Here is a 26707-nt window from a genome sequence, read left to right on the forward strand (position 1 = left end):
TCAATTTATTTTCCATCTTCTTCTATATGTTTTTCATCTGCTTGAAATCTTCTCTGTGTTGGAAGAAGAGAGTAGCATTACTTTACACATATCTGTTGTCATGCTACCGGCATGGCTGGATGGATGGTGATGTTGGTCGGTTGGTCGGTCCACCACTTCATCTCAACAACTACTTCCATCCTGCTGCAACATGAAGTCAACATTTGACTTAGGTCATGATATTATTATGCCTTGCTTTAGTGCAGCTTCACAGAGCGGGTAGCATTGCTTCTTTCCTTTTCTCCTTTTTAATTATCTATCTCCCTGCATCTATTGTTATATTTCTCTCGTATTAGTTACTTTTCTGCAACCACAGTCGGGGCCTTACTGCACAACAAGGCTGAGAGAAAACGGGTCCATGGTAATCCATCTGACGCGCATGACATTCAACAATACAATGCCTTCTGCAGTCGCTCAATGGACAATGGCCCGACAAGAGCCCACAATGCGTTGCTACTGTGAAGCCTGTCTGACTGAGCGTAGCTTACTGTAACACATTCTGGTTCTGCATGACTGACTTTGACAGTCCATCAAATGTACACCTACAGCCTCTCTGCCTCCTCGGCTTCAGTGTAATCAAGCCTGTGTGCGGTGAGCACCTCATCGATGGAGGCTTCCAGAGTGATGTCCACATGGTGTGAATCAGAGCCTTTACCTGAGCCAGACCTCTCTATTTACACACTGAAAAGCAGCCGCTTAATCGTGGCAGTTCAGTGTGTCAGTGTGTGGTCTGTGGGGTTATGGCACACTGCAGTCCAACTCAGGCGAGGAGAGACGCACACGGCGAGCTGGGCTTTGAGCAATTCAACTGTCGACCTCGGGACAGTACCAGCAGCTTCCCGCTACGTTCAGGATCCGTGTTTTTCACTTTGGAGTAGATTTGCAGCTGCTGTCTTTTCCCCACAGCCCCCCACGCTGTCGGCAGCCTGAGAGAGGAGCGTCCTGAAGTCTTCATAGCGTAGGAGCACATCATACTTTAGTAGGACACACCTCTTAGTGGTATCCAGACTGAATATCTTCCCTGTCCATATTTTTGGCTCCTCAGAGGGGTCGCCTATACTGCAGATGGCTCCAGAGAACTGTGGCCGTGGGTGTTTACTTCGAGCCTGACTATGCTCGGGCAGGCAGGAGGGACGTGTACGCAGCCTGTGTGACGGCGAAGGACCTGAGGGGCCTGCAGGATGTTAGGGAGGTAGAGGCCCTGTCCTCTACACCAGCGGTCCCCAACCTTTTTTGCGCCACGTACCGGTGACAATATTTTCACGGACAGGCCTTCACGGTCACTGCTTGTTTATCTGCAATCAGGATATTCTGCCTTGATTTGAATCCAGAGTTAAAACATACTTTTAAGTTACATTTTTGGGGTAGCATATCACGTGACCTCTTGACATGTGTCAAGAGGCTCAGACGCACCGCGTCATTTTTCAAAATAAAACATCTTTCCGACTGACAATAACTCCCAAAAAATGTAATTCATTCTTTCTGTGCAGCCCGGTACCAAGGGACCCACGGACCGGTACCGGGCCCAGTGGTTGGGGACGAATCATTATTTAGCGTTATTATTATTATTTATAATAATTATTATTATTAGCTTATTATCATAGCGTTGAATACATGTATTGTCCCGCTTAAAGGAATAGTTCCATATTTTGAGTCAATGTTTGGGTCGACAGGTTGATGTTCGTGCTTTCTCGTAGTTTTTTTGTCCAGACTAAACAAACAAGACGTAACGTGTGCTTGCAGGTGGATTTAGGTTCCAGTCTTTGTTCTCAACTAAGCTACCTGGCTGTAGCTTCATGTTTAGCGTACAGACATGAGAGCGAGATCAAATCTTTTCATCTAACGCTTGGCAGGACAGCGGATACACTTTATTTCTCAAAATGTTGAACTATTCCTTTAAGATGCAATTCATGTATGTATTTTGTTATTGAGATTAATTATGTTTGTGTGTGTTTGAGAGATTTGGTTTTCATCTGACTCTGCTCTGTTAAAGAGTGTATTTTCTATGTTTTAACTGCCGTGTGCACTCACGGCTCCCTCACACTGTCACGCACTAGCAGTCCAGCTCACACGGCTCAGTAACTGCTTTGAGAGGCTGACGGGGAGATAAAAAAGACTTCTGGCTTCTGTATGTGGATCGACGTTACTGTATAGACTAAAGTCTGTGTGTGTAACAAAAAGGTCAGTGAACACAGAGAGCCCTTGTTGAGTTTGTCCATAGCACAATACATTTACCCGTGACATCCCCTGAGCGGTTTAAGTTGGACTCTACAGACGTTAAGTCAGACTGACCCATATGGAAGTCAACATCCTGGATTTGGACATGATCTACTTCCATGAATAAAAGCTAAGTTTAAAGTGAACATGAGGCGTGCATGCAAATCCTCTTGGATCTCTACTCTGTTTTCTCTGCCTTTTTAAAAAAAGAAAATAAAAAAAAAAGGATTTGAAGTACTTTCTATAAGTGCCTATGACGCTGATGGCAGACTTAATTTTTTTCTGGGGCAGAGAAGGAAAAGTACACACAGGGGTTTTTAAAGAAAGTATCTAGTTTCCCCTTCGTCTCACAGACAGCGTTGTGCCGTAAAGGTCTGCTGCTCAACAGAGTCACAGACTGGGATTGTCGCATTAGGACCATCAAGGGGCTCGTGGAGGGGAGGCGTGAGGCAAATGGAGCCATTTCACTCCTCTTTGGAAAGAGAAATCCGAGTGTCTTGAAAGGTCCCAGGAGTTTCAAATCATGTGCCGAAGTGAATTTCAGGCAAAGAACGCCCTACTCCACTTGGGCCTTTGTGGGAGTTCAGCTTCCATTAATGTGTGTGTGTGTGTGTGGGGCACAGCAGAGTGGACAGGAAAAGGGAGGTTTGGAACAATTATCTAAGTTTAAACTGCTGATGATGCAGGAAAAAGGTGTATCAGCCCCCTCTTGCACTCACAACACACTCAGGTTTACTAATGTTATATACAGAAACTTTAAATTACTCTGATTTTTAACACAGACCTACAGATTAAAGTGCATTTCCTCAGATGTGTTGTAATTGCAGTAAACTGAATATCAATGGGTTTAATTAAGGCTGATTTACTCCTACAAAATACTTCTGTGCACCTTTGTAATGAGCTCTGTATAGTCCACTTTACTCCTGGACATATTTGCTCTGTGTGTGCGTGTGTGTGTGCATGTGCCCGTAAGAGAGCATCTGGCCAGCCTCCAGCCTCTTACGAGCCTCTTGTCTGCTCCCCTGGGGCCCGTGGCACTGCCACTCTAATGCCAGCCCTGCTTTTAAGAAGGGATTTGTAACACTCAGCCACTTACTCTGGAGGGTCAATGTGTCAGTAAACTACTACAGAACATCTTCAGTCTTTGCCAGTTTTCATTTTTTTTCTACTCCTTTTTTTTGTGCAAAATGGGCATGTTTCCACCCACTACCCCCACTCTCTTTTTTTTGCTCAAAGATGCTGCTGCATCATGCAAAATTCATTCTTCTTTCACAGGGAGAGAGGATGAGCTGTGACTGCCCCGCTGGTGCTGTAAAGAAGGCTGAGGTTGTTGCAGGCGTAGTCTTTCCTTTCCCCGTCATCATGTCTGCGCTATTCAGAGTGGCAGCGGTGCTGTTTGTCACCGAGAACGGCTACAAAGAGCACAGCAGGACCACCACGTGACACGAGGGGCTCTTGAGCAACCTGTCAGTGTGTATACACACGTGTGTGTGTGTGTGTGTGTGTGTGAGAGAGATGTAGATGAAGACATGCAGCAGTGGTACAGATTCAAAGAGAGGCTGATGGGGAAGCGGATGCTGCATTCAGATTCTCAAAGTAGGTTAGTGGTGCAAGGCTCAGCCCAGCTGTGTGTACCTCATGTTTTTCCATTTCCACCATTTCACTTGTGGAGGCATATGTGTGTGTATGTGTATATATATTGTTGTGAGTGTATGTATCGCTTTATATGGTCTGCACACAGAGGATTAGTGTGGGCTGCGAGCCCTCTCCATGCATAGACAAATGGGGGAGATCAAGTGAGGAGGGATATGGATAACAGTTTGTGGATTATCGGTCAGGGACTCAGGCCGCTCGCTGTCACTTCCCTACTAGGGACACACACACACACACACACACACACACACACACACACACACACACACACACACACACACACACACACACAGTGTATATAAACAGGATTCAATCATGAAAGAAAAGCTGCCCTAAACGGAAAAGAAGAGCAGGAAAAAAAAGAGAAATCCTCCGCTGTGTTTTCTCTTCCTGACACTGTCAAGTGATTTAAAGTCAATTGGTGGGTCACCAAGATTTTCTTCTCCTCAACCCTCCAGTATTTTTAGGCCATTGTCCTTTGCCCTGACCCTTGAATTGTGAAATTTTTTCCAGAGATGGGACAGCTTTTGTGAGGACCGGGAAATACAAAATGAATGGCCTCAATAGCCCTCAAGGGCATCTATCACCAGGTCTTTCTACGGGGACGACGGCAGCTCCTTGAGGTGTTGTCACCCGCCCTCTATTATTATGAGCACACACACACACTTTCTCTCCTTGTCCCATAATTCATGATACATTTCGGTGCTCCCGCAGATGAAGATTGTGTATGATTGATAACCTGGCATGGCTTTGAGGGGGTCATGACCACTGACACACACACACACACAAACAAACACACACACACACAGTGGCCTCAGGGTGTCTCGGAGGGCGAGACACACTGCTGTCGGACACCGGTTCCTTTACACATGTATTTGATCTCTTTGTGGACCTGTGTCCTGCAGTAAGTACATGCTGCTAACCTTGGAGACAAAAGAAGCTTTGATTTCTCTTGATAATGTATGTTGGCCAGAGGAGCATGATTCAAATGCTTTAACATTAATCTCCTTATATTAAAAATACCAGCAGAAGCTGAAGCTTCCAGGAGATATGTGGATGTCAGGAGGCCATACATGTGCTTAGTTTCACAGTAAAGCACTGTGTTTCCAGCATGTTTCACTCCCTGGAGTCTTAAACCAATCTACTTCTTTTTGATCAACTGAGAACAGTCGATATTAAAATATGTGAAACGGAAAACACATTAAAAGTGTTATGTAATTGTATGTGAAGAGGAAAGTACAAGATACTTGACCACGTTTTCTGGATATTTTCTCTTTCAAATCAGATTTCCCTCAAGTGTTCTCCCTGTATTACTCCTCACAGTGGGATTATGAGAAAAATGTAACATAATAGTTAATGAAACCCTGCTAACGGCTTTCAATATAATAAACTCAAGAAAGCCTAATTTGAAAAATGTATAAGGAGCTTTTTCTGATTATGTTCCTTAATTTATGTTCCTGAAAAAATAGGCTAATAGTAAAGCTCTTGCCTATGTTCATGATTAACGCTTAACAATTTCTGACAATGTGCGTCTATAATTTGTTTCTGTTTCTTTGTTGTACCCGGCTAAATGTTCTCTGTGTGACATTTTTAAACGTTTCCTCATCTCCCACAAAAATCATGAATGGTTATTTTGCTAAAACCCCATTGATGAAACAGTATTTCCATCTACTTTTAGAACTTGAATAATGAGCGGCATTATTATTATTATTATTATTATGAAAAATATTGATTATAGCTGCTTTAAGTGGGGCTGACATTGCATTATTCTGCTGATTTCTGACCCATGCCATATCGATCTCAAGCCGCCGTCTGACACCGAGCGGGGAGCGGAGAGGGATTCACATCACTAGATGTCTCCAAATCTTCCACACTGTCCCTTTAAAGTAGGGGAAAGATTGTGGTCTTGGTTACTTTACATTTGAGCAGGATTGTCATCTCTTCTTAAAGTTTAGCAGTGTTTTGGGATGCAGGACATAAAGCTTGATGTCTGGTGTCTTAAGTCCTGTGCTTTGTATTCCCACCATCCACCGTGAACACTTCCTTGCAACTGCAGTACTTATTTTTTACGAGACAAGGTTGAATACATTTGACTATTAATACCACAAAGCCTTTGCCAACAAGTTTATCATCCCTGATGTTTTTATCTGACTTTCATCTACTTGTGTGGGAAAAACAAAAGTTTGCTCTGTGAAGATGATGCAAGAATTGCAGATGATGTTTATATCTAGGCTGTGCTCAACTTGTGAGATTTAAGATGAGAGGCTGAAGAAAAAAAGGCTCCCGAGTGCAGAGGCGCTTAATCTGGAAAACCCCTTTACACAGAACCTGGGAAAGAGGGATGGGTTGACCCGAAACTCCCACATATTTGCGTAATAAAGAAATTCTGGCTCAGGTTTTAACTCTATTATGAACTCTCTCTCACTCTTCATCCGCCTCCTCTCCTTCCTGCTGTCTTGGAATCACAAAAGCAGACGTGGATCCTATTTGGCAGCTGGATTGCCTCTTCATCTTTCTGCTGTCCTCCCTCTCTCTCTGTCTATGGTGTATCTTCGCTGTACTCTTTCCCACATTTAAGGCCTGACCCTAACATAAACAGCCTGTGCTGCCGTCCTCCTCAGTCATGTTTTTTTCTCTGTCTGCAAGCTCTGTTTATCTGCTCAGGGCCTCCATACCAGACTGTCGTCAGGTGAGACACTAGTTGTTTCTGGAGTGAGTCACAGGACTGTCAGGCCCTTACTGAAGGCCCGCTGAGAGTTTCTTGAGGACTTGTATGTCCTGACAAAGAATACAACCTCGCAACTGGGTATCCTGCTTCACTTACCATTGCATTTTTTTTTTACTTAGAGACTACAACTCAAACTATCAGTGGTGGAAGAAACACTCCGTTCGGACACTGATACTGCAGTAAAAGTTGCAAAACCACAGTGTAGAAATACTCTGTTACAAGTAAAAGTCCTGCAATCCAAATTGTACGACAGTAAAGGTACAGAAGCATTAGCATCAGAGTGAGAGTGCCCTTTTATGCAGAATGGCTGATTTCAGATTAGTTACAATAAGGCGAGTTGTGCATGCTGGTGGGGAAAGGTGACCTTGTGTTGAGTGATGACATGATTAAAAAACAAAACAAATAGGGTTAGTATTCCTGTCAACAGATCTGACCGAAGATCCTTCAGGGCTTAGTTTGGCCTCACACATGAAGGTGTAGTATTGTCTAACAGCTGGTCAATGAAGAAATATCTCGTCTAGACAGAGTGTGAGGTTATAAAGAGCATTATGTACAACAAGATCGAGAGACAAAACAAAGAAGCATTAAGATTAATGTCAAACATATCTTTACTCTAGCTGTCAACCAACAGATTGTGTATTGGTCAAATGACTGTCAAGATCACCATCTTCTTTTCAAAACGGCTTTGCTCTTTGAAAAAGGACTGGGTGATGAGATAAGAAAAGGTTTCTGCAGTCGGCGAATGACAGAAAGACTGATGGGCTGATCGTTTATCAGTTGCAAAACAGTGTAAGAAAACATGCATTGAGTAAAAGTAATTCAATACTTTGCTATACAGGAAATGACGCATGAGGTAAGATCAACTATCCTAATGAAAGACTCACAGTCAAGCTCGAAATTGAGCAAAGACAAAGAACAAGGGATCCTGCTGTCAAAACCACTCAACTAATTTGTCTGAGGATGTGACATATGATGGCCCACAAATAAACCAATCGGAAGCTGTTTTTTTTAAATCCAAAGGGAAGAGGAAGCGCTTCTTTCAGAGTGAAATTTGGCAAAGGCAGTGCTCGTTCATGAATAAGTGACTGTGACTAGTGGGTTCTGTGAAGAGACGGTCTTACTTCAAGGGGTTCTCTTATAGGGTGTTTGAGGCTTTGAAGAATCAAACGGCCATGTTGTGTTTGATGTAACCTCTGATTTTTTGTTGTAATGTAATTTCCATAAAGGGAACGCTGTGGATGTCTCTTCTAAGACGAGAGCTGACAACAAGCTACTGCTGCAGACTTGGAAAACAACTTGGAGTAACTTATTTAAGACTTTATGCAGTTTCTTTTGAGATTTCCCGATCTTTCTGGACAAAGTTCACAAATAATATGATTACTTGGATACAAATATGACAAAAAAACATCAATAACGAGGTAGTGTTGTTTTGTGCACTCCAGGTATGATCAGATATTCTACAAGTGTTGCATCCAAAGACAACAGTGTGTTTAAAAGGCTGAAAGACGCAGCAGCTTTAGTCCTTCTTGAAGAAACATCTTGTCGTCTTTATTTCTGCAGATGAAGCCTTTTTGTTTTCAGCATGTGTCGAACACTTTGGTCCAAACTGAATTGTATCATTAACGATTGGACAGGGTGCAAGGAAATGTGGTCGAGTTCTCCTTTGTTCCCAGGAGATGAAGCTTCGTGCATGTGGTGGTGTTCTGACTTTTCCTGTAGCGCCTCCAGCAGTTCAAAGTTTTGACACAAATAACTGAAAAGAACAATCACGTTTCCATCAGCCTCAGCTGTAGTCTGTGTTCATGCTGCAATCCATTGTAGCATGACTCTCAGAGCAGCTCAACTCTTTTATTGACGTTTTCCAGCCATTACTACCTCTCTTAATTATAACAGTGGAGCAGTACATGCCACCTGACCTCAGTGGAAGATGAATAGCTTGTCTGAAGAAAAAAGAAGAGATAACTGCTGTTCCTTTGTTTGGCTGGTCATGAGATTTGATTGTGGATATGGACATTTGATTTACAGACAAAAGAAATACGTAAATCACAACTTCTCATGTGTGTGAAATCAATATTATCATCATGAGACGAATGTAAAACTTGCCCAAAGGAAGAACTTCTTGGAGGATAGTGACTAACGGATAACATCAATGTTAATGTGTTGTTGGAGCAGAAAAGCCTATCAAATAAATGTTATGGTTGGGGTAATTATCTTTTTTTTTTTTAAATCTTGTACTCCAGCATGTACATGCCCATGCAGTTTGATGCACTGTTTTAGCGGTCAATTCTGAGTCTAAAGAGTTACGTCTAAAGATACTTAAAGGGCATAGTCAGTCACGGTTGTAAATCTTATGTTTGCCATATTGAGGAATGAAGATGAAACCTCAGAGTAGTGACTCAGTAAAGTGGACAGTAGCCTAAGCACTGTGGACTGGAGTGGCTTCTACTCAAGCCTCATACAGACTCTTAAGGTGAGTGGATTGTAATTAAAACAAGTGCACTATGCTGTTGTTGCTGCACCCTCAGCGCTGCTGATCTGATGTGAAATGCAGGCCAAGATCCCATCATCATCATAATAAATATCCAGAAGCCTTTAGGACCTTTTGGTGGTTTTAGGCCTGACGTTAGAGTTGCGATTTCTCCGGGTGAAATATAGAAACGAGCTGATGGAGCTCTGTGTGTATCTGAGGACAAATAAAAGAGAGTTGAAACAGAGGAGTTGAAAAACTGCACAGAGTTGGATAAAAAGAAGGGATGAGACTAGAGGAGGTGAACAGAGAGCTGGATAGACCAGACTGGTGGGTTGCAGTAGGAGGAATGTGCGCTATTTCCATACCACTAATGTCAAAGTGTGTGTGTGTGTGTGTCTCTGTCTGTCTGTCTGTCTGTCTGTCTGTCTGTCTGTCTGTGTGTGTCTGCATGTTTGAGAGCTGTGAGTAGGAGTAACGCAGAGGGGAGGAAACAATTACTACACACCTACCAGCCACAATCTCACGGTTACGCCAGCGCGAAACAAGCTGCTGAAAGCTCTTCCAGCAGTTCAGCCGCAGTACTGACACTTTCAGCACTGACCTGCGTAAGGATACAGACACCTCGGCTGATGGCATGTCTGTCATCATGGGAACTGGAGAGCGGAAAAGGCGAAGTGGTATGTCTTTTACTCGGGAAACAAATGTGTTTTTTTGTTGAGTTGAGTTGCCTTATTTTCACCTGCAGCAGAGTGTTACATGGACAGAGTTCACAAGTTTTCTTTGTCAATTTGTCACCGACTCTGACTCACTCATCCGGATTTCTTGCATCGCCCTTAACTCAGCTGGGTTGCACATACATGCAGCAACCACGCCACAAGCTGGTGTTGTGAACTTGTGCAAGTGCCCTCTAATTAGCTTGTGGTGGGAACGGCCTCTGCCCTCCTCGTGTTTACGGCATTGCCATTGTTACGGGAAGACCAGCCCAGCGGCTCTAATCACTGCAGACATCCCCTCCATTGTTACACAGCAAGCCTGCTGAAAATTTAGGAAGGTTGTCACTTTCAGAAGCACAATACAGGTTTTGTTGTGTGAAGTTTTTTTGCCAAGTTGAGCTAAATTAGTTTTACTGTAGTTCAATAGGTGTAAGGGTGAAAAGACTGCTGGTGGTGTTGTAACTTTTCGCTTGTTAACAACAGATCCTGAATTAAACTATCTGGATATCGGCCAGACGAGAGTAGTTTTCACACGTTGTGACTGCTGCAGTCTTGACTGAGACACAACGAACAATGCTCCATAACAGATATTTCATGACATATTTCACAGCCATCTGCAGGTCCATATTCTTCTTTTCTTTCTAGTACTAGTAGAATTACACAATTGAATGTGGCCTTTCCTTTATCTGTCAACATTTGTGAGCATCAGAAATATTGTTTAAATGAAACCTTTATGTAACTTTCAGTTTCTGCATTTTCTTTAGGCGTGAGCTCACATGTTGACGTAGTTTCGTGACTCTCCAAGTTTCAGGGAATCTAATACAACAGGGGTATCAGTATGCAAAAACAACCGCTCCACTGACCTTGATGCCAAGGATATTGTAAAGGCTTGACTGTCAAAGGCATTTAGTCATTTGACTTTGCGATCCGCCGATAAAGGCCTATCTGTCACGTGAATTGGATCCAAATCCCTCCAGTATCTCCAGAAGCATTAGACAGTAAACTGCATCAGGACTGAGGTCTTCCTATCCGGACTGGACGGGGAAGTAATGTATTATTCAAGACCATAAGTAGTTTTACAGTTGATTGGGATCGAAAGCTTCATCCACAGATCATGCAGCAGCACTTCTATGCTGACGAGTATAAATAGTTCTGCTTATTGACGTGAACTGAAACCGCGATCAGTGACTCCAACAAAGAGCGTCATTGAGCTGAAACATAGCTTCTCTTATCAGCGGTTTGAATAATCTGCTTGTGATCGCATGTTTTCCTTTTTTTATGACCCCTGTGACCGTCTAGAGCAGCAGTTCCAGTTTAAATGGAGTCATGAGATGTTACCACTAATGATATACCAACTGAAACCTGAACTGACAATGACCTGAATACTTTCAGACACACGGAGTGATTCGATTAAGTTTTCTTACTTAAATGTCATGATACTTAAGATTTCCGTCCTAGTAAGGGCTGCAGGATATTGGGAAAAACTGACATTGCAATTTTTGTTTCTGCAAAATTAAGCACGTTGTGTATATTTCAAAGTTAAAGGCATCAATCTATTGCAGTTTGAGAGCAAAATTAAATGGCTAGATCTTTGTGTTTAAACAATTAAATTCTCCCAACCTTCGCACTGAGGATCGTCCGTACGTTGACCCATTGAGTTTAATTTATCTACTACCAGAAACTACTGGGGCACATTGTTCTCGTCAAAAGAAGAGTCAATAATTTGCATATTTTTCCTCTGCTGAAAGCAACTACAATCGGATCTCATGCTCCATTAAAAGGAGTTGTGTACCTTGATGACCTGTTGAAGGTTTGCTGGTTTGTCCCCTGCAGCTTTATATCTAACAGCTCAATCCTTCATGTTCTATTACTCCCTGCAATATTTGAAACGGATCCCCTGAGAAGAATATTTAAATATGACCTACGCCTCAGCACGACTCCACATCATGACTCTGCCACTAACTCATGAAAACTGCTGAGCCGGTCACCATCGTCACATCGTCGGTATCCTACTCTAGTAAATTCTGCTCACTTGGATGAAAAACTCTCTAATAGAATACAGTCGTTAAATCCTACCATGTCCGTAACGTTGCATTGACCCTGGCTGAACTTTGCTCGTGACCTCTTCTCTGACTCCCTGAGAAGGTGTTGACCCGGCTGGTTACGGTTGACCAAGTGAAGAGAGCTAAAAGGGAACGTTACAAACCCAATAACCTTTCCTTCGAAGAAATCTGGACCACGTGTCCGTCAGAGATAACTGGAGCACCGTGGCAGCTACTCGTTGATGCTTGCTTCAAGAGCGATGGGGGTGGGAGAGGTTAAGCATGCAAGTTTGAACTATTATGATTATGTATTGATTGTTTCTGGAACACCAGGCCCCTAAGTCATAGTAGGAAAAGGCTGAGTGGTAATCTATGTGGCTGGGGTAAAGCATGGAGGGTTTGTATATAACCTAATATGGATTTTCTTTTATGTGGAGTGCTGCTCTCTATGGGAATCTGCTCACAAAAACACACGCTCATTGCGAGCCTTTCATGCATAATTCATGAGGGGTCCAGCCTCAGCTGTACAGCAGTAGATGTCCTCACAATGATATCAGATTACTCTGCATTTTCATCCTGCTACGAAAACACACACAGCAGGGGAATTGTTACCCAAAACAGATTTGGCCTCCTCAGACAATCTGTCCCATTCTCCGGTCCAGACGAGCTCTTTCAGCCAGAGTCGGAGGGGTGGAGGAGTTGTTTTTGCGCATTACAGACGTAGGTTGCCTGCAGGGTCTCTTTGCTCCACAATTACTGCTTTATGAGGCTGTTTAACTGAAGCCAAGGAAAGAGAGCAAAGGAGGCTGAGAGTGTGAAGATGTCTGGTATCTGTTTGTACATCACTCTTGAGTCGTTCCCTTTCTTTTCTGTTTGGCATTGAGAGCATCCTTTAGTTTCTTTCATCAGCAGACATTGCCTCTTTGCAACTTTTCTCTTTTTGTGTGTCCTCTTCAACCCCACAGACCCTTCACTTAGGGTCCTTACAAAACTCCTGTTGCATGGACAAGGAGAAGGAGAAATGGAAATGAATTATTGTGAAAAGTTAAGTCTCCCAAAGAGTCACAAATATGTTATAATGTTTTCCATGCGCGTAAAATGATGGACGCACATGAGGAGGGTCGTGTGATATGATCGAAAGCTTCAAAACTATTGTTTTTCTTTTACATAAGTGCAAAGTAAAGGTTTATTCAGAAGAAAAAGGAAGCGGATTCTGGTCTTGGTTCTCGTCTGATTCTGGTTCTTTGCGTGACATCGCTTTTCGTACAGTTTGCTTTGCGTTCTATCTGAACACAGTAAGGAGAGAGAGAGAGATATTTAAAAAAAAAAATAAAGGAAACAAAAAAATAAAGTGAAAACAAGACCCTTCGCAGACTTCCAATTCATCCACCCACACAGTCCCACCAACCTCTCTCCCACTTCTATTGCCATTTAAAATCAACGTTTTGTTCACATTAGATTTTTCTTCCTTGTAGCCATATCTTGACAAATATGGGGCGAGTGATCTTTTTTATAATGAGCGGTGCTTCTCTCTCCTCAGACTTCCTAGTCTAGTTTCATCTTGTAGGCGTTGGTAGACACTGTGTGAGCACCATGTGTGAAAGAGAAATGATCACACAGCCATCTGGAACCCCTGCTCTCTTGACTGGCTGCTCGTTTGTGATAACATGAGCTCCAAGCCCTCCGAACGTAACAACCTAATAGTCCACGCTGCCTCTGTCACTTTGTCTTACAGAGCAAGACTGAGGAGAAGGGAGGATTTAACAAGTGTGTGAGAGAGATGCACCAGATAGATACAGAGGAGAGGAAATAACTTTACTTTTCTTTTTCCATTATTTACAGTCAGAGGGGAAACAACTGGGGGGAAAAACGCCTGGATAGCAAAGCTGCTTAGCGGTATGATTCAGTTGGGGGATTTGAATCTACTCTCACCCCCACTTCAAGCACTGGGGTGGAGGCGGGCAAAAAGAAAGATAGAGGGGGAGTGTGTGTGTGTGTGTGTGTGTGTGTGTGTGTGTGTGTGTGTGTGTGTGTGTGTGTGTGTGTGTGTGTGTGTGTGTGTGTGTGTGTGAGAGAAAGAAACAGCGTAGGAGAAGCACAATCTGGTATAGCTCCATGTGAAAGTGACCTACTTCCTGTCAGCTCGCTCTCAAATGGATTGCTGTTTTCTGATGTGTTGGAGGAGAGAGGGGGAGGTTCTCCGAGGGGCCGGGGACCCACAGTGGAGAATAAAAAAAATGCTGTGTGTGTGTGGCGTAAATTTTGTATGCATGGCGTTTATATTGTGTACTCACCTGTGTATGCTGTGTTTGTGTGCTCATGCAGTAAAACATGCATGTTGCATGAAGTCTCTCTCTGCAGTGTTAATTACCCCAAATGAGAGCCCGACGACAGTCGACTATCAGAAAGCCAATATTTGAGAGGGCAGGCCTCGCCAGATGCCCAGTTGATGGCTACATGTACAAACTGTATATAGACATGTTCACAAATGCATATCCAGATATTTCATGTCCTTGAAGCAGCTACAATAAATATTTCATAATTAAAATGGCAGTGGGATAGGGGTGACTCGTAGTGATAACCCTACAGAGACTCATCACCTGATTATGCAGCTCCTCACTGCCTCACAGAGCTTTATTGTGAGTTTCAGCTCATTTTTAGCTGTCCGGCCCACAACGTTACGTGTTGGTTCACTCTCACGCTCTCATTGTATTGTTTTCAGCGGAAAAAATGCTATTTGGTCTGGTGAACATAGCAGGGCTGCATGCGATCACGATTTTGCTGTCCACGATTAAATGAACATCATCGAGTGCAGTATTGAAGTTTAAAATGCGTGCTCCGTGCATAGAAATCAAGCGCTTCCTAAACTAACAGCCAGCTACCAGTCAGCAATCAAGATGTTTCAGCTTCACCTTTGGGAAGCTGTTATGCTGCTGTATCTGCAATCTGCAGTGGCAGCCGGTTGAAAACCTTCCTGGATGTTGCAGGTGTAGTCCCTAGTTTGATCCTGATGCAAATAATTGTACATTAGCAGTAATGTAGCTTGAGATGTGGAAGCAGCGCTATGTTTATTTAAATGGAAAGAGTAATAATGTCGTCCCTAAAATCAATAAATAATTGTGATAAATAAACATGATCTAAAAATTAATCAAAATAATTGAGATTATCATTTTGGACATAATCGTACAGCCTTATAGTGGAGCATTTAGCAGCTAAAGAGACAGGTAGTACCCTCAGGATTTGGTGGAGACCAAAGGCAAAGCTAAAAGGAGAGACTGGACGATATTGGATTTACACACAAACACAACTCCAAATGAATTCTATTGTTGCTCCGTAACTGAATGGGAAGGAATGTACCGAGTTCACCTTTTACAAACAAATATCTGTTAGTCTATCAATTGAAGTCATGAGTAATGCCTTTGGGATGGCTCTATTGAACACTGCCAGTTTAATAATCCCTCTGACTCTGACTGGCTGGTCAGAAGGTGAATTAATTTAATCCATCCTCATAACCCTGTCCCTCCCACCCTCTCTCGCTCACACATGCTCTTTCATTTTCCCTTCTCTGTATTTTCCAGTACCTGAGGACCTGTCTTTGGAAGAAAGAGATGAGCTGTCGAATATACGGCGCAGGAAAAAGGAGCTTCTGGATGATATTGAAGTGAGTGTTGAAGCAAGAATGATGTGTTTTATTTGCTCCAGCAGCAGAAAGTTCCCATAAGCGGGGACGAGTAATGTGATCCTATTGTAAAACGAGTTATTGAAGTGTTTTACATGGCATTGAACATTATTTTATGTGTGATTTTGTCTAAATATCAGAAAAGTATAGAACCTCCAACCTGTCCCCTGTCTAATAAAGGAAGAAACACCCTCTTAAAATGATAATGTTATGGTCGTGTAATATTGATTTGAACCATATCAACCATCTCTAACAATTAAAAAAACTTAAGGAAACTCATGAGAGTCGATTTGCTGTTTTCTTCTCTGCAGCGGCTGAAGTTTGAGATCGCAGAAGTGATGACTGAGATTGAGCAGCTAACCTGTGTGGGGGAGAGGTGAGTCTTTTTCAGGGCTGCAAATAATGAATGTTTTCATTATTGAATAAACCACCCAGAATACTAACATTTAGGACACTGATACCAACAAATGTTTTCTATTTTTGCTTGAAAAGTTTAAACAATCAACCAATCGTTGCAGCTCTAAATTGCTTAGTCTGTCAAATGTTAAAAAACAGTGTAAAATAGCCATCACCACTTTTGTCAAACTATCAGTCCTCACACGTGTGTGTGTGTGTGTGTGGTTGTGGTTGTGTGGGTGTGTGTGTGAGAGAGAGAGAGATAATCCTCCTTTGTTTGAGGAGTGAAGCGGGACAGTCCTTTGACTAAACATTAGCCAAACAGTCTGCATTCAGAAGCTTTCATTAGATTGGTTGATGAGGTGGAGCGTGCGTGTGTGTGTGTGTGTGTCTCAGGTGCAGCTGGCAAAGGGGATTGGGCTATTTTGGGCACACATGCAGTGTAGGGAGCATGCACAGACCATGCCACAGACACACAAAGGTTGAGATTTCCCTGTGGTGCTCGTGCAAAAGAGTGACATTTAAATGGTTGTAGGATGGGTTAAACCGTTCATGCACACAAGTGCATGAACAGGTGACGAGTCACATGCAGCCACGTTAAGCCTATTTTCAGTTTTCTGAGGTTAAATCCTCTGTACACTCAGTCTTCAGTTGATGGTAGTAAACAAACAAACTGGATGAACCCATCCCAAACTGACTTACTGAACAAACGCAGCTGCACGGGGACAACACCACTCAACTGTGACATGATGGATGTTTTTCTGTGTTTTTTGATTCAGTAAAACCACGCAAAGAAACAAACAGATCGCCATGGGGAGGAAGAAGTTCAACATGGACCCTAAAAAGGTCAGGCCTTGCCCTAAACTGACTATTTGTGTGATTCAATAACACTTTTACGGTTGATTTACAATTTAAAAAAATTAAAAACATCTCCCAGACATCCATCCAGTCTGTTAAAACAGTCCAAAAGAAGTACCTTTTTTTCCTTCTAAACAGGGGATCCTGTTTCTTCTGGAGAACGATCTTCTGCAGAACACCCCAGAGGACATCTCACAGTTCCTCTACAAAGGCGAAGGGCTCAACAAAACAGTCATAGGGGACTACTTAGGGGAACGGTGAGCTCTCCAGTTTTCCCTCTGTTTTTCCTCTCCCCATCTCTCTGTCAGATCTGCACTGCATGTGCTCAGGCGATGGCATAAAGCCCCAGGAAATTAGTGGTCTGGATTTATGGAGCAGAGCAGCGACGGGAGACGGTGCCAGTAAAATAACTAAGCGGACATGTGGTTCTTATCGAAGGGAAATCAATGGGGATAGGATTGTCATAACAACTGGGTTTTCATGCTGCCTGCATTCACAATGGCTTTCTCTTTGAAAAACACTAGTGCTATGACATGAAAGCATTTTCTTTTCACCGTGACCCCACAAGACGAATGTATCAACGTATATAACGTATTAACAGTCTGGCGTCTGTTTTTCCTGATTCTGTTTGAATGGAATTGAACAGTTAAACATGTGTGACTTGTGACCTTCCTCTCCTCCAGGGATGACTTCAACATCAAGGTCCTGCATGCGTTTGTAGAGCTTCATGAGTTTGCAGACCTCAACCTCGTACAAGCCTTAAGGTGAGTCAACGAACAAATGCAGCACCGCGGTAAAGAAAAGGATCAGTGTTGGTGTGGGTGTCTTCCTAAAGGCGAAATATGATTCAGGAAGTCCTGTTTGATACAAAAATAACATTTGTAGTCAAATCAAAAACCACTATGAAATTCAAACATCGCCATGAGGTAAACAGTAGAATTATATCGTACATGCTACAAGTAATATAACGGTAATGTATACTAGCATGTATTTTATTGAGTTGGCTAATAGACCATCAACTGCTGTGTCCTATTATTTGACTGATGAGACTGTGTTACAGTTTAGCCAGGTTCAACTTCTTTGCAGATGACCCTGTACTTTTGTTAGCTGGATGCCTCTGCATTGGCACTGCATCACCGCATTGGTCTCATTAAAAATGAATGGGATGATGGCGTTTTTTTCACACCGGTTGGTCATCACGGGGGATTAAGATGCATTTACGGAAAGATTCTTGTGTTGGCAACTTAATTTTTAGCACTTTGGTGGGAATTCACCAGCTCACAAATCTTCATCTACCAATAAGAATGATCGAGGTATAATTTGTCCCGCCCTAACATTTCAACAGCTAACAGGAGATTTAGGAAAGCGATTCCTCAATTAGTCTGTACACGCCCACACAGTCCTGAGAAGATGTCTAATCAGCCAGATTAACACCTGTGTGGGTGTACAAAGGTTTTAACACTATATCGATTCAGTTAAATTACCTTGAATGATGGCTGATGTGAGATCTATGTTTTTTTCTTCTGTATTATTTAGTGCAACGGATATTTTCAACTTCTCGGAATAGTTTCCCAATTTAATATCAACTTGAATATTAACTAAACTGATCAATTCATTTTCGGTTTTACGTTGATGTCAGACTTTGACTGATTTAGATCCACGTTTGTTTAGTTTTTTAGGTATCATTTAACATCAGCTCCAATTATCACTTGGATGTTGATTTGAATGCTATTAAAATAACACTCTGTTTCCTAATGTTAGTAATGTAGTTGGGTTTGTAATTTACAGTGAATATCTTCATCCTGTAATAGACATTTGCATCAATATTTCAGGAGCTGTTTTCTCTCTGTTCCTGCTGTTGTAGGCAGTTTCTGTGGAGCTTCAGACTTCCTGGTGAAGCCCAGAAGATTGATCGTATGATGGAGGCGTTCGCCTCCAGGTACTGCCAATGCAATCTTGGCGTCTTCCAGTCCACAGGTACCCCACACACACACACACACACACACATACACACACACTGCAGCAGACATATGAGTCAGACTCTGCTAGACAGTCCAGGACAGATAATGTGGGCCAGCCAGACCACCTCGGCCTCAGATCAATGTTTCTGAGTGTCTGTTTTCCCCTAGTAGACATCTGGACCTGTTCGGGCTGTATAAATCTTTAAAATGTGACCATAACCCGAGAGATTTTTCCTAAAATACAGGAAAATTTGAGCAATTTAGTTTATTTTATCTAGCCCAAAATCACAAATTTTCCTCAGAGGGCTTTACAATCTGTACATACTGTAGATATCTGCTTTCAGAGGATCATAAATGGACCAACAGTCTGTTTACTCCTGTTTTCAACTTCCTCACTGATCACGGAGAGATCGCTATTTGTGTCTCCAGCAGTGATGATTAAATCGATCGTGGGTCAAAGGTGGTCATTAGCGCTCCCTCGGGCCCTCGCACTACGTCTTCTGCGCCCGTGTTAACCGAGCGAGTGTTGAGGAGGACGCAGGTGACAGCTCAGGTCATGAATATTGATGTGGTGCAGTGGTGACACACCCAGACTTAGTTATTGGTCATCTCTCAGGACCGGTGCGCTCAGGGTCGTAAATTACAGTGCAGGGCATGTTGACTGGGGCAGTTAGTGTGTGGATGGATGAGGGGGAGGTTAGCAGGAGTTATGATGTGGACTCACGAGATCAGTGGATTTGTATGTGGCCTTGGAGGGCTCCACGAGTCTGTGTTTCCCAGAACATGGTGCTCTTTGTAGATTAAACTCAGCTTTTTAATAGACAGACCTATATTTTTGTGGTGGGCAAATCTGTTGATGAATTTCCGTCTAATTTATCACAAATCATTTGTGCCGTCGTCTTAATACCATTTTTATAACTCCACTGTACAGCTCACCGATGCTCTTCACATTTGAATGAAAATGTTTGAAATTGAAATATAACCAAGTGCATGTTCTCAATATAGTCTTTATAATATGATATCAATAATTTAAGATAGACAGAGTGACAAAAGTTCAAATCATTTTCACACTAATCCATAAACTCCAAGCAAGAAAACGTGTACAAACACACTCACAGTCGTGGGCTTGTGCTGTATCTTATGTCTCCAAGTGACTCTGTTTAATTACCTCCACAGACACCTGCTACGTCCTATCATTTGCCATCATTATGCTGAACACAAGTCTGCACAATCCCAACGTCAGAGACAAGCCCCCCGTTGAGCGCTTCATCTCCATGAACAGAGGAATCAATGAGGGGGGAGACCTCCCGGAGGAGCTACTTAGGGTGAGAGCTTTGGCTTTATTAGTGCGTTAGGTATGACAAATGTATCCAGTGTGGTGCGCACAGAGAAAGAAACCTATATAGGAAGTTCTCCATCATGCAAAGCAGAGAGTCACGCTTCTCTAATTGAGCTGTTGCAGCTCAGCACAATTAGAGCTTCTCTCCAGATACTGATGCTAATGATCTTTTACAATCTCTCAAAGTAAAACACATAAAAGCAACTACCCACATAGTGTAGGCTGACATCTTTACCAAAGGGCCTTGGCTTCTTTTAAGTAGAAAAATACACTTTTTTTATAGCTCCCAGAGCCAATGAGGTATGATTCATTTTATTCTCCAACAACAAAGTATAACTTAAGACTGGTTGAATGGAGACAGAAGCTGTCTGGAATTGTTTTCGGTTTCATGATGTTCATCTCTTCTTGTTTTCTTTCTCCGTCCAGAATTTATACGACAGCATCAAAAGCGAACCCTTTAAGATCCCGGAGGATGATGGGAATGACCTGACGCACACGTTCTTCAACCCAGACAGAGAGGGCTGGCTGCTTAAATTAGGTTAGTGCAAGGCATCCCGGATGACTTTATCTGGTTACTCGCGCCCTTATCCTCACTACAACTGTGGCCTTATTCTCACAGCCGAGTGAGAACAAGAGGGGAGGTTAATATCACTGTTGCTCTTTCACTTGATGGTAAAGGTATCACGTTTTAGACATAATGAACTGGGACAGATCATCACATTTTTTTCTAATATTCATCAATGTACCTGAATTAACATTAATGTGTTGGAACAAATGCTGAAAGATACTATTAAACTGAATTCCAGATGCATAAAACTCACTTTAGTTTGAATTCACATCAAGCCAGATATGGTTTGGTGTTTTACTGGAACTGTAGCCAGATCACTACCATCAATAAAACAGGGTTACATAAATTGTATTTCCGATTCAATACATCACACAAGGCTAGGAACACCACGTATATGTATTGTCTAAAGTATGCTAAAGGTGTGCACATTCTCACGGCACAATCAGATCTTCTAGAAGACATTTTACAGTATGTGAAAAATAGTGGAGGCATGTTCTTTTGTGTGTGTGTGCATCGTCTTCATCTTAATGTAGGTTAGAAAGGAACACACACTGTATTTCTTCTGTTTGAGTTTTCTGTTTGTGCGCCCGGGACTGGATGTGGTTGCATGCTTTCTCGGTGAGGGAATAGTTTTTGGTTCTATTTCTACTACATTTTTTCACCATTTGTTCCTGTTTGTTTACACATGTTTTTGATTTGGAACTCGCTCCATCGCTCTGCAGTTCACAACACATTAAAGACATTAACGTTATGTCTTTTTTTTTCAACACGTTTAATTGTTGTAAGAGGTTGATTTATTATTTCACATAAAATGTGTAATAGCTTGGATACTGTTTGTCAAAGGCTAAAGGTTAAAGGCACTGCAGGTGATCAGTTTTATTGCTGTTCTCACACACACACACACACACACACACACACACACACACACACACCTGGCTCTGACCTGCACATTCCTCACACTCTGTGTAACGTCTCTTTAGTCTCTTCAAACTAGTGAGTACGAATGTAAATAGCCCCATTGTGGCTCACAGACCTAACATGATTACATTCTAGTACAGTTCCTCCCTGGAGCCATTTTCCCGCACTAGTTCTCGCTGTAATATTTCTAATTTAACTCTCTAAAAATAAACCCTGGAGGATGTGAAGGAATAAATGCCTTTTTTTACCAAATCTCTCTCTTTGCTGAGCGGAAATTTGGCGGTGCTAATTCAATAGCCAGAGTCTATTGAAATGTAAGGAAACCCGGAGCTTTTATAATTATGTGTGGCCCATATAGACTCATGTGAAAACAGGAAGGAAACGCTGCAGTGAAAAGTGTTGTGACCGTAAGGGATGTTGGTATTGCGAGGAACTAATCAGGAATCTTAGGTCAAAGCACGCTCACAGGAAATTATCAGAAAGTTCATGTGCTCTTCATGTCTTCCTGACTGTGTGTGTGTGTGTGTGTGTGTGTGTGTGTGTGTGTGTGTGTGTGTGTGTGTGTGTGTGTGTGTGTGTGTGTGTGTGTGTGTGTGTGTGTGTGTGTGTGTGTGTGTGTGTGTGTGTGTGTGTGAGCGAGCTCAGGTTTGCATTTGAATGTCCAAGTGTCCAAGGCAAGTGGTGTTTTCCTCCGACACTGCAGCCACTGCCTAGAGGCAGAATCCTGCCTTCAAACTAACGTGCAAGACGTTTGCATTCGCTCTCTTTCCTCTCTTTGCTTCTTTTGGATGTAGTTTGTTAAGTTAACATGGGAGGTGGTGAATTTGCTCTGGGTGGGTGTGGGTGTGTGTGTGTCTGTGTGTTTTGTGCTTCCATGTCTACATGTGTGTTCCTTCAGGGTTGCTTTAGGTGCCACGTCAGGTTCATATCAAGTGCTGTTTGTTCTCTTCTCCTGAGAGCCAATGTGGTTTTATCCTATTGCCTTTTAAAAAATAATAATATGCAGAGTCAGCAATAATTCATTAGTTGCGTCATCATTTATCAAAGCTGTAAGTTTGGAGAGATAGTGGTGCTTACTATTGTACATACCATCGTTCTTTCCTGCATTCTTCAGAAAGTGAGTTTTCTCGTTATTGCAGGTTTACATTTGAACATCCACCCACAGCAGCATTACTTACTTACTTGAAACACTGTTTGAAACATTGAGGGAAATATATATTTTTGAAAAGCCGGGAAAAAAATTTTTGAAAAGCCGGGAAAAAAAGAAGCATACAAACATAAAGTATTGTTTCAATATCAAACCTTCCTTTATGTGCAGGGTTGAACATCTAATAAACAACTCATACATTGATGTCAATGAATACACTCTGCGGCTGTAAATATATTTCATTCCAGTTAGTTGTATTCTATATATATATATATATATATATATATATATATATATATATATATGTATATGTTTATATATATATATGTTTATATATTTATTTTATTTGTATATATCTTTCATCCCGGTTGCTTCTTTGTATATTTTATCTTGTGTGTTTATTTGTATCTTCAAGTTGTACGGCGCTACTATGACAAGAAATTTCCCCTTGGAGATTAATAAAGTATCTATCTATCTATCTATCTATCTATCTATCTAACACACTTTCGATCAGACAAACATACTAACTGACCTTTCAATGGCATGTACTGCTTTTAAAGTAAAGGAAGTATGAATGCGTGTCTAATATCCACATGACATGATCATGTGATGAGGAGAAGCCTTTTTTACACAGGAAATTGAATTACGGCAATGAATTAATGCCGAAACATTCATTTAAAATGCAGTGTTTGGTCTTTTTTCCTGATTTATAGCAGGCCTGAAGGGATGAGGTAGCAGCAAATATTCATACAATGCTGTTTCATAATATCTATGTAATAAGATACCGAAGAATAAGAAAACGAAACGCATGTGGGTGGGCTTCATTAGTGAAAGTCACATCCCGGCTCTTTATCCCATTGGGAGACAGTCAGTCTGTCACTGTGGCCTTTGTGTGACTTCCTGTCTCCTGTTCCTCTTCCTGTCAGGGGGCCGAGTGAAAACCTGGAAGAGAAGGTGGTTCATCTTGACTGACAACTGCCTCTACTACTTTGAATACACAACAGTGAGTGTCACACTAAGATGATGTTTTGCTCAGTTAAGGGCCTCTTTGCATGCGCATCTGCTGGTTTCTGTGTGTGTTTGTGTGAGACTCGAAGAAAACATGCTTAATTCATACGGTCTGGTATCAAATCCAGTTGGGAGGACGATTTGGGAATTTGGGGCCATAACAAATGAGATAATAACAAATATGGCTGTATTTTTTTTCTTTATGGCTGCTTTTCCGTGTCACTCTGTGAGAATAAGTTTAAATGTGTGTCGTTGAAGACTTGTATCATTGCCTCTGTGTCCCTGCTAGCTGCTGCATCAGCACTGTTCTCTCTCTAGCCTGGTATTATCCTTCAGGACACTCTCATTATGTCCCGTCCTCTGGTCTGACTCCTCCACACACACATTATCTGCTCCGTTAAAGAGCAGTGAGGACGAGAGGACGGCTTGATTTCCATGCTAGCAAAACACATCACAGAGGATTTATCCTCTTTTCCCGACCTCTCAACCTCTACGTTCCTCTGTCCTTTTTCTTTCTCTCGGTTTCTTCCCTTCCGCTTCCTCTTGCCTCTTTGCTACTTTTCTCATCTACATATGTTCATGTATCTTGCTTTGCTACCAGACTCTCTTTGTATTTACTTAGTTGTTTTTCTCCCTCCTCTCATGTTTCTCCTTCAGGACAAGGAGCCTCGTGGGATCATCCCGCTGGAGAATCTCAGCATCAGGGAGGTGGAGGAGCCAAGGAAACCGGTGAGTGTTGCCTCATTAGAGATCTCACCCTTAGATCATACGTCAAGTATGTTTTTGTTAGACGTTTACATTGGAAGTCCATTTCTTGGTCATGTGTGCAGTCAGATCTCACAATAGCACACCGTTGATGCCCTACTCTCTCTCTCTCTCTCTCTCTCTCTCCGTTCCCCAGAACTGTTTTGAGCTCTATAAACCTAATCACAAGGGCCAGGTGATCAAAGCCTGCAAGACGGAGGCAGATGGGCGTGTTGTCGAGGGCAACCATGTGGTGTACAGGATATCAGCTCCCACGCCAGAAGAGAAGGAGGAGTGGATTAAATCCATCAAGTAAGACTCTTCACAAGGACACATAAAGCAAAATAGTTTGGCATCTTGGGAAACAGTAAATCACCTCGTAAAGCCATGATCTGTTGTTCACTTCACTGTTGTATGAATTAAACAAGAACGATAAAGTGCAGCTTTAGAGGTGCTGGTATGCAGATTGTGTTCCAGTCCATATGCAAAGCTAACCTTAGCTAACCTGCTGCTGGGTAATATTATCGTACAAATGGAAGAGAATCAAGCTTTTCATCTCTATACAGTATAAAATCAAAAAAAATGTTTTCCCTAAAATATCCTACTACTCATTTTAATGAAGGTCCTAGCCTAAATCAGGGTGGTGATGTGGTGGTTGGTTACCACTCAATAATGATTATCATACTAAATATATTAGTTATTGACATAAACTTGTAGAAAGTCTGGCTCATGGACTAGAAAAGACCCAGGAAATATACTGACGTGAGTTATAAAAACACCTATTCTATATTGAGGCTCTCATTACAATATTGGACTCAAATAGTAAAACTGCCAGCAATATGATGTTTTCTGTCCATCAGATACTATACATACTGCTGCTTTCAGTAATAATAACCTTGCTGCCTGTCAGCGACCTAAATGTAGCTCTCTAATCACCTGCGTAGAAGATGGTGCAATGTCAAAGAGAGTTTGCTCAGCAGAACGCTTGTATACTGTAATATAGTGCAATCCCCCCCCCCACCTCCTCCATACTCTGAGTATTCACTGAGGAGATGATGGGGGATTAGTCACTGCTTAGAGCAGCCCAGGGGTGAGCCAGCAAACCCAGTAAACCTATCCAGGAGAGGGAGCTCCAAACTGGGTTGATGTACTCAGAGCCACGGAGGCTAACAAGCTTGTGCTTCACCAGAGGGGTCCAAGAGGACTCGGGGTCTGGGTAGATAAAATGAGTTTTATGGAAATGGTGATTTCCCCCCTCTGCTGAAGTCGAGATGATCACAGTGACAACGTTGGATCTGCTTATATTGACTCACGAACACACAGACCTAGATGATGGTGGAGCAACTGGGTCAATGGAGAAAGTAGATTCAGTAGACTGTGATCTCAGACAGAATGTATTTTTATGTTTTAAATTAGATGTATCAGGTTTTACATATTGTTAAGGACAGAAATGGAGGAAATGTTATTTTTGCATTAGTCACAGCAGCCTTGCTTGGATTGGCTCACCCTACAGTGCAGCTTTTGTTTCATGAAATTGGGTTGTTCCAAATGACAATGAGCAGAATAAAAGAGCAGGATAGTCATCGCATACAGATTCATTCTTCAGCGCGTGGCGTTGCAAAGGGAATCAGAGATATCCGCAGTGGGGGGTTGAGCCTCTTCTTGCTTTGTGCTGGTGCTAACAGGATTTAGCAGCCGTGAAACTGGGCTCCTCAGTAGAGCCTGAATGGCTTCCTGATTCACTCGCTCTCATTGTGCGCTGCCTTTCCATCGCTCTAAAAAAAAAAAGGGGGTAGTGAGAGAATGCAGAAGAGTCAAAAATCTTGAGCACATTTGTTCACCATCCTTCAGACCTTTAAACCTGCAGAAAGTGCGTGATTGTGTATTTTACTACGAGTTCTGGAGGAGATTCCAACGAACCCGAGTACCACGAAAAAACTTGGGAGAAGGGGGAGTTCCTCTTCAGAAACCATGGAAACCAAACTAGGTCACTGCACAAACTTTCTTCTTTTTTTATCTAGTTAAGGCAGGGGTTTGTACAAATGTGCCTACATTTCCATATCAAAGATGCTCGAGACCCTCCTCTCATGTGGCCTAATTATTTCATCACTGTCCTTTTGATTGGCTTCTTCTCCAGGGCCAGCATCAGCAAAGATCCCTTCTACGACATGCTGGCCACCAGGAAGAGACGCATCGCCAACAAGAAGTGAAGAGGGAGAGTCTTCTC

At 42.3% G+C, this 26707-nt stretch overlaps 1 protein-coding gene across 1 annotated transcript; it reads left to right on the plus strand.

Annotated features, from left to right (window-relative positions):
* Window positions 1-9753: 9753 nt before the first annotated feature.
* Window positions 9754-26690, plus strand: cyth3b (cytohesin 3b; the record flags this gene model as incomplete). Its single annotated transcript, XM_079233217.1, has 13 exons — window positions 9754-9784; window positions 15441-15523; window positions 15853-15917; window positions 16717-16783; window positions 16934-17052; window positions 17479-17559; window positions 18660-18772; window positions 19933-20081; window positions 20522-20633; window positions 23655-23731; window positions 24394-24465; window positions 24638-24792; window positions 26618-26690. 13 exons carry the CDS (start codon window positions 9754-9756, stop codon window positions 26688-26690), a joined length of 1197 nt encoding a protein of 398 aa, XP_079089343.1.
* Between the last annotated feature and the right edge of the window lie 17 nt (window positions 26691-26707).

This window comes from Taurulus bubalis (assembly GCF_910589615.1).
Source record: "Taurulus bubalis genome assembly, chromosome: 17".
Classification (NCBI taxonomy): Eukaryota; Metazoa; Chordata; class Actinopteri; order Perciformes; family Cottidae; genus Taurulus; species Taurulus bubalis.